The sequence below is a fragment of the Tursiops truncatus genome, chromosome X (assembly GCF_011762595.2).
Source record: "Tursiops truncatus isolate mTurTru1 chromosome X, mTurTru1.mat.Y, whole genome shotgun sequence".
NCBI lineage: Eukaryota > Metazoa > Chordata > Mammalia > Artiodactyla > Delphinidae > Tursiops > Tursiops truncatus.
This window is the reverse complement of record NC_047055.1, coordinates 1,671,891-1,682,500: the sequence shown is the minus strand read 5'-3', so window position 1 is coordinate 1,682,500 and position 10,610 is coordinate 1,671,891. Positions and strand designations below refer to the sequence as shown.

The 10,610-nt window shown below is 61.6% G+C and overlaps 2 protein-coding genes across 6 annotated transcripts in view; one reads left to right on the top strand and one right to left on the bottom strand.

Annotated features, from left to right (window-relative positions):
- Positions 1-2,212, top strand: part of LOC117310394 (SRSF protein kinase 3) — a 3,557-nt gene extending 1,345 nt beyond the window's left edge. For both annotated transcript variants that reach the window (XM_073799042.1, XM_073799041.1), the window contains 6 exons: positions 243-372; positions 456-695; positions 787-887; positions 1,188-1,295; positions 1,367-1,609; positions 1,750-2,212. In XM_073799042.1, the coding sequence (XP_073655143.1) occupies positions 243-372; positions 456-695; positions 787-887; positions 1,188-1,295; positions 1,367-1,609; positions 1,750-1,866 (939 nt within the window). In that variant the 3' untranslated portion in view covers positions 1,867-2,212. The remainder of the gene's footprint in view (positions 1-242; positions 373-455; positions 696-786; positions 888-1,187; positions 1,296-1,366; positions 1,610-1,749) is intronic.
- Positions 2,213-2,252: 40 nt separating this feature from the next.
- IDH3G (isocitrate dehydrogenase (NAD(+)) 3 non-catalytic subunit gamma) lies at positions 2,253-10,535 on the bottom strand. Of its 4 annotated transcripts, none has more exons than XM_033849873.2 (13): positions 10,304-10,494; positions 6,706-6,744; positions 6,361-6,372; positions 6,006-6,103; positions 5,570-5,682; positions 4,380-4,440; positions 4,150-4,282; positions 3,887-4,020; positions 3,525-3,627; positions 3,287-3,433; positions 2,855-2,949; positions 2,712-2,772; positions 2,253-2,458 (listed from the first exon to the last, which is right to left on the bottom strand). In XM_033849873.2, exons 1-13 carry the CDS (start codon positions 10,382-10,384, stop codon positions 2,357-2,359), a joined length of 1,179 nt encoding a protein of 392 aa, XP_033705764.1. In that variant the 5' UTR covers positions 10,385-10,494; the 3' UTR covers positions 2,253-2,356. The 4 variants fall into 4 exon arrangements, 3 of the variants coding, with proteins under 3 accessions (XP_033705764.1, XP_033705766.1, XP_033705765.1); XR_012329214.1 differs by having other exon boundaries at positions 2,380-2,458; positions 2,855-2,978; positions 10,304-10,535; XM_033849875.2 differs by lacking the exon at positions 3,287-3,433 and having other exon boundaries at positions 10,304-10,509.
- Positions 10,536-10,610: the final 75 nt, after the last annotated feature.

The following is a 10,610-nucleotide window of genomic DNA, read 5'->3' as shown; positions in this document are numbered from 1 at the left end:
GAGGCTGGGAGGGGCCAGAGCTGCCCCTAGGGGAGGCTGGCACCCACAGGCAGGCCTGCTGGTTCCTCCCCAGCCTCAAGCTCTGGGGAGTGGCGGGCAGGAGGGGAGACAGGAGGCGGGTGAGGGGGCACTGCCACGTCTGGTGTCCCTGGAGCCCCCGGGCCTGCAGGCCACGGGCAGAGGCTCGGGCTGCTCGGGGATGGGTGACGGGCACCCCGGAGTGACCCTGGCTCTAACGGCAGACCGGTAAGCTGTCCAAAAACAAGAGGAAGAAGATGAGGCGCAAACGGAACCAGCAGAAGCGGCTGCTGGAGGAGCGGCTTCGGGACCTGCAGAGGCTGGAGGCCATGGAGGCAGCCGCCCAGGCCGAGGGTGAGGGGCCAGGGGGGCGCAGGGCCGCCTGGCACGTGCCGCAGCGGCGTCTGCTCACACACCACCTCTGCCCGTCTCCCCAGACTCTGGCTCAAGACTAGAGGGGGGCAGCGGCTCCACCTCCTCTTCCGGCTGCCACCCTGGGGGGGCCGCGGCCGGCCCCTCCCCGGCCTCCTCCTCCCCTGCCCCCGGGGGCAGCCGCAGCCTCAGCCCCAGCTCCCAGACCTCAGGCTTCTCGGGCTCCCTCTTCTCCCCCGCCTCGTGCTCCATCCTCTCAGGCTCTTCCAACCAACGCGAGACCGGGGGCCTCCTGTCACCCAGCAGTAAGTCAGGCAGCGGCAGGCACAGGTGGGCGGGGCCGGGCAGGGCAGGTCCAGGCCAGCTCAGTCTCTCTCCCTTCTCTTGCTTCCCCAGCACCATTTGGTGCCTCCAACCTCCTGGTGAACCCCCTAGAGCCCCAAAATGCAGACAAGATCAAGATCAAGATCGCAGACCTGGGCAACGCCTGCTGGGTGGTACGAGCGGGCGCCCTGCTATGAAGGAGGCGGCACAGGCCTGAGCCGAAACCAGCACCGGCCCGCCTGGTCAGCAGAGCTGGGCCCACGGCAGGGGGTGGGGGGCCACAGGGAAGTGGCCAGCCTCAGCCTCAGGTCGTCTGGCCAGACCCTCGGGACACCCGGGGACGCTGAGGCTCAGAGTGAGCCCCACTGTGCTCCGCGGGTGCACGGCCCAGAGGAGGTGGGAGACGAGAGGGGGGCAGTGAGGGGAGGCCAGCCATGGCCCCAGCTCCTCCCCAGGGCTCCCCTTGCCTGCAGCACAAGCACTTCACCGAGGACATCCAGACACGGCAGTACCGGGCCGTGGAGGTGCTGATCGGCGCCGAGTACGGGCCCCCGGCCGACATCTGGAGCACGGCGTGCATGGTACGTCCGTTTGGGCTACCCCCGCCCAGAGCTGGCCCACCGGCCGCAGCCTCACCCTCTCCCCCTTCCAGGCCTTCGAGCTGGCCACTGGCGACTACCTGTTCGAGCCACACTCCGGAGAAGACTACAGTCGTGACGAGGGTAGGGGGAGGCAGGCCCTGGGCTCGGCCTCGGGGTCTCCCGGCCGCCCGGCTTCCTCCCAGCCCCCTGTCTATTCACAGACCACATCGCCCACATCGTGGAGCTGCTGGGAGACATCCCCCCGGCCTTTGCCCTCTCGGGCCGCTATTCCCGGGAGTTCTTCAACCGGAGAGGTGGGGCCGAGCGGGCGCAGGCCACCTGGATGCAAGGGGCGGGGCAGGGACCTTGGGTTCTGAAATAGGGGGAGCAAGGGGTCCCAGATCAGAGTCCTCCCTGGTGGAGTCTGACCTAAGGCCCACCGGCCTGCCCCCAGGAGAGCTGCGGCACATCCACAACCTCAAGCACTGGGGCCTGTACGAGGTGCTCATGGAGAAGTACGAGTGGCCCCTGGAGCAGGCCACGCAGTTCAGCGCCTTCCTGCTGCCCATGATGGAGTACATCCCCGAAAAGCGGGCCAGCGCGGCCGACTGCCTCCAGCACCCTTGGCTCAATCCCTAGGCCCGGCTGGTGCTTTGGGCAGCGTGGGACGGTCCTGGCTGCCCCCGACCCCCAGCCCTCAGTGCCTTCAGGGAAAGCAGGACGGCTCCGCCCCACCCACCCTGCTGAGTGCCTCACACCGCCCGCCCGCCCTCTCACACCCCCCCCCCCCCCCCGGCAGGGCAGACAGATACCAGGGCCAGGCCTGCCTTTCAGAATTCGTTCTGCCCCCAACCCTCGCAGAGGGCCCTCTGAATGGGAAGCGCACTGCCTGTTTTCTTAATAAAGTGTGACTGAAACACCCGCGTCCTGGAGCGACAGAAGCACGCGGCCAAGGGCTGGGGCAGAAGTGGGTTTATTCTGGGTCCGCCCACCGAGCCACTCAGGGTGCTGGGGGCGTGAAGGGGATCTAAAGGGTGGGCCGAGACAGTCCCGGGGACGGCCTAGGCCTCCACGGCCCGGCCGTTGATGACACGGATACGGCGGATGATGTCCTGGATGGCTTCTGATGTGGTGCCCTGGCCCCCGATGTCTGGGGTGTGCATCTGCAGGAGACGGGCAAGCTTGGGCACACAGCGGGGCCCAGCCAACACCTGCGCCCTAGCCTGCAGGCAGCCCAGGGCTGCCCACAGCGCCCCGTGGCCTGCAGGGGCTGGGAGCGCCACCAGGAGGGCAGTAATACCAGCTAAGGCCCCAAAGGCCCCCACTCTGCCTGATACACCCCCCCACCTTGGGGGCAGCACAGGTGCCAGGTCGCCATTTCCAGCCCCTCAACCCGGGCTGGGGTGGGAGCCTCACATTTTCATTGTCCATGGACGCCAAGACGGCCTTGCGGATGGAGGTGGCGTAGGAGTGGAGCCTGAGAAAGAAGGGCAGACCTTGGTCCTCGCGGCCTGGGGCGCGGGCCGGGGGCCAGGGCCCGGCATCGAGAAGCCACTTACTTGAGGTGGTCGAGCATCATGCAGCTTGCCAGCAGCGTAGCCGTGGGGTTGGCGATGTTCCTGTTGGCGATGCTCTTGCCTGTGTTCCTCGTAGCCTGGAAGAGGCGAGACGCAAAGGAGGGGGCTGGGAAACACAAGCACATCGAGTGTACACTGCATTTGTGCAAAGCGTCCAGAACAGGCACATCCAGAGACAGAAAGCAGATGACTTTGGTGCCGGGGGCTGGGAAGGGGGAACAGAGAGTGACAGCCACAAGTACAAGATTTCTTCTGGGGGGATGGAAACGTTCTGGAATTAGAGAGTGGGGATGGTTGCACAACTCTGAATATCTTAGAAACCAATAAATCGTACACTTTCAATGGGTGACCTAGGAAGTTTGTGAGCTATAGTTCACAAAAGCCAGTGGCCCTGGCACTGCTGGTGGCACTCACCGTCTCAAACACGGCATACACGTGGCCGTAGTTGGCCCCAGCTACGAGGCCGGGGCCCCCAACCAACCCCGCGCAGACGTTGTTGACGATGTTGCCGTAGAGATTGGGCATCACCATGACATCGAACTGCTGGGGCCGGGACACCAGCTGTGGGGCAAGGAGGGGACGGCCAGCACCTGGAGCACAGGCAGCCCCGGGAGCCCAGGGCAGGGGCCACGCAGCATGGCAGCCTAACTACCTGCATGGTGGTGTTGTCCACGATCATATTCTCGAAGGTGATCTGGGGGTAACGGGCTGCCACCGCCTTGCAGCACTGGAGGAAGAGCCCATCGCCCAGTTTCCTAAGGGGGATGCAGGACACCAGCTTGGCCACTGCAACCGTCAGCTGGAGGGACGGGGCACGCAGACGCCACAGAAGGCTGGGTTCTAAACTACAACCAGTGCCGTCTGCGGGACGGGCAGAATCCCGTTCCACCTCCCCTAGGTGTGCACTGCGGTGAGGCCACAGCTGGGAAACGGGCAACAGGGCGTAGTCCCGGGCCCCGAGTCCCAGAGAGCAGGCCCCGGCGGCAGCGCGGCGGCGCGAGGCGGGGGGCATACATGATGTTGGCCTTGTGCACGGCCGTCACTTTCTTGCGCCCGCTCTCCCGGGCCAGCGTGAAGGCATACTCGGCAATGCGCAGCGACCTGGCCTCGGTGATGATCTTCAGGCTCTCCACCACCCCTGCCACGCTCTGAGAAGGGGACGAGGGAGAAGAGGCCCACGGCCTGTCCGAGCCTGCCCTCTAGCACAAGGTTCCCCTCGGGCACGGCGTCCCCGACCAGCGCCCTAGCCGAGCTCACGCCCGCCAACACGGCCCCACCTCATGCTCCAGGCTGCTATACTCGCCCTCCGTGTTTTCCCGGACGATGAGGATATCTATGTCCCTGTGCCGCGTCACCACTCCCGGCAGGCTCTTACAGTGGATGACGTTGGCGTAGAGGTCCAGGCTGGTGCTAGGGGCACAGAGGGAGAAGCAGCCGGCAAGTGCAACATCTCTCTGCTGGCACCCCCACCCCTGCCAAGCCCCCAGCCCATGCACTTGGCTCTCACCGCAGGATGTTGTTTCGGGATTTGTGGGATGGCGGCAGGTTATGGTTTGTTTCAATGTTGCCTGCAGGACAGCAACAAGACCAGCAGGCTGGAGAGGGCGCCCCAGGCTCAGCTGCACCACCATATCCCCCTTCTGACCCAGGGGATGCGTGCCAAGGGTGACTCCCACAGAAGGACACAGCAGCTTCCGGCGGCAGAAGCGTTTCATGGAACACTCTAGCGTAACTTGCAGCGTAAGCCCCATGGGGCAGAGGGGCATGTGTGTCTATGCGTTTGGTTCACTGATGGGCTCCTGGCACGTAGCATGCACTCAATAAATACTGAACGAATGAATGAGTGAACAAGGGTTGGCATCTGGCCAGGTCTTGCTAGACCCTGGGTGGGGAATGGACAGAAAGTGGCCACTCTTGCTTACTAACAGGCTGGTGGCTAGGCTGGCACCAGCAAGGGGACCTTGGCCACGGTTAGTGCCAGGCCCTGCGTCGAGGAAGCACGAGAGCTGCAGCTCAGAGGCAGGCAGGGGTTGCCTGGAAAAGACCACAGCTTTACCTTGGCTGGGACCAGGGCACCCAGAGGGCCAGCAGCTGCTGAGAGAAGGCAGTCAGAGAGTGCCAAGTAGAGGAGGGCTTTCTCAGGGCCACCAGGGCCGCCGGCCCTCCAACTCACACCCTGCCTGGACTTCCTTCACCCACAGTGCCTTGGGCACCCTGTAGTTAACATGGCTGCCCCTCCATGTGACTGCCAGGGCCTGGGGCTCTAACTGGGTTCATCTTTGCTCACTCACTCCTCACACAGAGCAGGTAATGGTCTAAAGTTTGCAGAATGAGTGATGGAAACAGTTTAAGGACCTGGAGCAAACCAAGGCAAACTCAGAAAGGGTAAAGCTCCCGTCTGTAACATGCACAGCTGTGCCAACTGGAACCAAGGCGGCAGGCAGAGGGTTACAATTGCATCTCTGTGACACGTGGTTTGTGAAGAAAGACTCTGAGGGTCAAAGCTGACTCCAGCAGAGAGGGCTGCCTCAGGAGGGAAGAAGGGGGTGGAAGGGGGCCCATCCCTGGACAGGCTCCCGCAGAGCCTAGTGCCACTGAGACCTCAGAATCGCAGCATCAGTGGGGCCCCAGGGACAAGTGTCAGCTTGGAGGTGAAAGGAATCACGAGCGGTGCCCCATCCTGGCCCCCGAGCTCACCCTTCAGGGCCACGCGGTTCCGCCGTATGGCCATGATGGCGTTTCGGATGTCCTCCTCGTCGGCGTTGGAGCTCACGTGCACCTCTTCGAAGTCCACAGGCACACACGCATGCCTGGGGCAGAGCAGGGTCAGGGCGGCGGCCCCAGGCCTCCGTCTGGGAAGCCTGCCTGGACCACTGGGTGCAGAGGCCTCTCCCCTGCTGCTGCCCACCCTGCCCTGGCTCTGGCTGAGGGGAGACTGGGCCCACCTGCGCCAGCTGGCAGGCATGCACTTACACTCCACAACACTGTCAGTGGGCCTGGTTCCACCCTCCCCGTGCCCGGGCCGGCCTGCTAGGATCGCAGACACTGGGACAAAAGGCCTCCCACCACTGGCTCACTGCCCCTCTTGGCACCAAGTTCTCAGGGCCCCCTGGCTGGGCCCGGGGCTCTGTACCTGAACACAGACTTGACGTGCAACATGAGCTCTGGCCCGATGCCATCCCCTGGGATCATGGTGACCGTGTGCCGCCCACCATACTTAGCCGACGGGGGCTAGAAGGACGGGGAGGCTTCAGTTCCCTTCCCCCCTCCAGCACTGACCAGTGGGAAGGCCCACTGGGAGGCGCCAGCTTGGGGTACCACAGCCCTACACCCTGCCCCACCCACCCCAGACAGGGCTGCTCACGGCGGGGGGCGCTCCTGGGTCGTGAGGACAACAGCAGAAACAGGCCCCGTCCCCGCCTGGACCCGGGTCAATCCCAAAGCAACTAAAAGCCCCAACCGAACAGGCAGATGAGAAAAACACTCACAATTGTTTGTTGCTAGAGGCGGGACAGGAAGGAAGAAGACACAGATCAGTCAAGGCTGGAGGAACAAGCTTTGCTGGGGAATGGGGCTGTTTCCCTGGGGCGCCGTCTAGCACGGTTCAGGGGAGAAGGGGTGGGCGAGCTCTGGAGACTGCACCTCAGGGGGAGAGACACAGAAGGGCAGGGAGCCCAGAGGCACGACACACGCGCGTGCACGCGCGCACACACACACACCTCTGCACCCACGCCTGCCTGTGAGTGCATCCACGTGCACCTGTACACACACAGGCGGGCACACGTGAACATCAACACACGCACGTGCATGCACACACTCGGGTGGGTACTTACTGAGAAGCTCCTCCGGGGGGCTTCGTGGGCACCTAGAACCTGGCAAAGAGAACCCAGACGCTAGTGGTTGCCATCTAGCCCAGAAAGCCAATTTGGCAAAAGGGCCAGCCGAGCTCCTGGCAGGGAAGGCGAGCGTCCTCACCCGCGCCCAGACAGGCCCTGCGCCTCCCCCGTGCACCGCTGTCTAGCGCACAGCAGCACACAGACCAGCCCGTCGGAGCACCGCGGACGGTCGCTACAACGCTTTACACCTCCTTCAGGTCCCTGGTCAGTTTTTAAAAAAATGTTTACATCCCCCTCCCCACCTTTTCTTGTCTCTGGTCTTCTTCAGCCAATTATTCCTGCTCAGTGATGTCTGTAACTTGGAGAAGTTGGCACGCCAAACGTAGTACAATAGGGAAACCGTGATAAACCACTGGGCCACCACGACCATGATTTACATCATTTTAAAGATCATGTTTTCTTGTTACAAAAGCAGCATACGGACAGAACACGAAGATTGGGAGGAAGAAGATAGCACCCAGCCCCGTCCACCCAGAGATAAGCACTGTTGGCACCATGCGGAACAGCACTCTAGAATCAGAAATCTAAAAATGCAACCATTTGCAGAAGAATAGCAGACGCCAATCTTTCAGAAGGCTTTCATGAAGGATTGCAAAACTGCTTTGTGGCCTACATGGATGACAGATGTCCCCACCCCCCACCTGAAACAGCCGCACTTGGTCACACCGGTGCCATGCCTGACAGCTTCAGAGCAAAAGCCACCCGAGTCAAATGGGACAGGTGCTCAGAGTGACCCATCTGGAGTCCCCACACTTTCCTGGAAGAAGCAGCCCATGTCCCAGCTCCCACCGCAGCGGGGCTACAGGCCCACACACTTTCCTCCCTGTTGTGCCCCGCCTGGGTGCCCTTCAATCCAGAGACAGGGGCAGGGCCAAGGTCCTCCTTATCGCTTGGGAATGCCCTGCCACTTGCCTGCTGGGGCAGCCAATGGCAGAGTCACTGTGGCCATTTTCCAAAGAGCCATGCCTTCCTGCTAGAAGTCTAGAAAGCTCACGCAGAGGCTGACCGCCCCATCTGGGTCTCCCCGGCTGGTTTTCACAAGGCTCCCCCTTGCACAGAACTCTGGCAGCACAGGGGTTAGGAAGGGGGTGACTAACAGGACAACAGGCCCTGGGGGTTTCTGCTGATCCATGGGGCCCCCGGGTCTGCAGTCTGACGCATACTTGGGGCTTTTCTGTTTTCCTTCTAGCAATTGTCAGTATCTGGATTCATCTTATCTGTAGGCTCTCAATACAAACTTGTGGATGGTGTCTGTATTGAGACTGCCTTTCCTCCAGGAAGCCTTCCCTGATGCCCTAAGGCTGCTGAGCTGTTGGTCCCCCGGGCTCCCAAAGCCCTACCCACCCCACTCCCTTCCCCTCAACCACAGTCTCACTAGGTTATCACTGCTGTGCTCCCTCTCCTACCCCTAAGCCCCTGAGAGTGGACACCATGTCTGTCTGATCCTCTACTGTCACCCCAAGACCGAGCAGAATGCCTGGTCCAGAGCTGGGACACAAAAAACATTTACTGAATGAATGAGCATATCAGAAAATGAAGGAAGATATGACGGGCTTTGAGGCTAGGTCGACCTCGGTCCAAATCCTCCATCTACTACTCTTGCTGGCAAATGGCTTAACCTTGCTGAGCTTCCCACCCTTACCTGAAATCCACAGAATAGAGGTGCCTACTTTATCTGACTGCTGGAAACATTAAGCAAGAAGAGGTATGCAAGCTGTTCAGTCGCTAGAAGAGCACACAGGGCTATGCAAAAGCATACGCCCCCCTTTACCCCACCAGCCCCTCAGGCCAGTGTTCAAGGCTGCTGGCCAGTGAGGGGATGCTGGGCTGACCCCTACAGCTCCGTGCAGTAACTCCTCCTGGGTTTCAGCCCTCTGAGGTCTACTGGCACCTGGCAGGTAACCTGGCTGTGCCGGTGAGCCAGCGCTCACACCAGGCCTGGCTCTGCATCTGCACAACCACACCCCACCAGACCCTGGACCCCATCACTACCACCAGGGCCGAACGTCTCTCTCACCTGGTCCCAATGCTAGATGTTCCATCCAGCTTTGGCCAAAGACCCGGAGAGCTCTCAGGATAGTGACTTCCCTGACCTTGCTCTGGACACATTCAGGCACCTTCCTTCAGGAGGTTACAAAGGTTCTGTGAAGCTACCTATCAAAGGAGCCCAGTATGAGGCAGAATGGGATATATGCATTGGTCTCCAGCTTGTTCATCAAGCAGGAAGGTGGACTGTTACCCTCGTCCTTTGATAGTGCCACAGAAAGAAAGGAGTTCAGAATGGTACGTGTCCCAGCCTAAGGGCTCCCATGATCCACATTTTAGTGAGGGTTCTCTCATCAGCATGTTTCTGTTGGATCAAGTACCAATGGTGGCGGCATATTTTCCCACGAGGTCCCAATTAGTGGGACCAAAGATCTGGGCTTCATCTCTAAAGGTTCCCATACCCAGGACAACCAGTCTCAGGGCAAGGCATTGCCCAGCTAGCAACCTTTCACTGCCCCCCATCCCTGCCCCAATATAGACACAAGCACACACACAGGGGAAGTCAGGGAGGAGACAGATGTCCCCACCAAGATCCTGCAAGAGCCTAGCTGCCAGGGACCTCTGGAAAGCCTCTGGCGAGCAAGTGGGAGGAGTCAGCATTTTAAACATAATTTTATAAACCAGAAGCTGTTATAGGGCAGTCTTCCCCAGGGCTCAGAGTGGGGAAGCATGGCTGAAGACATGTCCACAAGTAGTGTCAGCAAAGTCACAGAGTTCTGGAAGGTCAGAGTTGGGTGGATCCTTTGAGACAGAGGAGAAACTGGAACCCAGAGAGGTCAGATCTCTCGTCCCTCAGGGCCAGTCCTGACTCGATGACGCTTCAGATGGCTTCCAACCCACCCAGGGACTAAATTATCCTCATTCAAGCGTGTCAAGAGAGAGGAATCAGACCTGAATAACCAAGATCCTAAACAGAGAACAACGGAAGCAAAGCCCTCGCGGCCTCCCAACCCGCCAGCTTCAAGAATCCTAGCTCCTTCCCATTCCAGGCGCCTGCGGTGGGGGGGGGCGGGGAGGCTCTGGGGCACCAGCAAAGGCCGATTCACCACCTCCACTGGGAGAGGTGGCAAAGCGGTCCACAAAAGGGAAACTTGAAGAGGCAGGGCGGCCAGGAACCGATTCCCAAGAGGGCAAGAGCGAGGCGGGCCGGCCACGTGACCGCCTTAGGGGAGGGGTTTCCCACAAGGACACTAGGGAGTTGACACTGCCCCCCGGGGTCCACTCTCCCCGCCCATTGGGAGCTCCCCCGCCACAAGATGCAGACCCCTGAGAAGCCAGACCAGAATCAACTTTCGCTAACCCCTTCAGTGACAGCGAAGGTGGCCAATCAACCCTGGCCCGCAGCGCTCTCCCCTCCCCTCACGGGACCCGCAGCCAATCGGGCCCCAGGACGCTCCGAGAGCGGCGGCCGCCGGCCTAACCCCGACGAGGTGCAAGCACCCCTCAGCGATCGCCGCGGCTGTTCCCGTGGCCCGCTCCTGCTTCTCACCTCCCAAGGACGGCAGAGGAGGGCCGGCCTGAGCACTGCCTTCACAGCGCCGCCCGCGGCCGTCGCCACCTTCAGCGCCATGATGAAAAGTGAGAACTGCCGCAGGTTCCGACTCGCAGATGCCGCTCTCGCGAGAGTTCGGCGGGGCGCGAAGTCCCGGGCGGGGGCGTGGTCCCGCAGTGCGCACGCACACGGCCGCGCCGGTTTTCACGCCCTCTTCCGGCGCCGAGAGCGGCGCCGCCGCCGCCGCCGTCGCCGCCATCGTCGTCGCCATCTTGCGGGGGAGGGCGGCCCGCTGGGCCCCTGG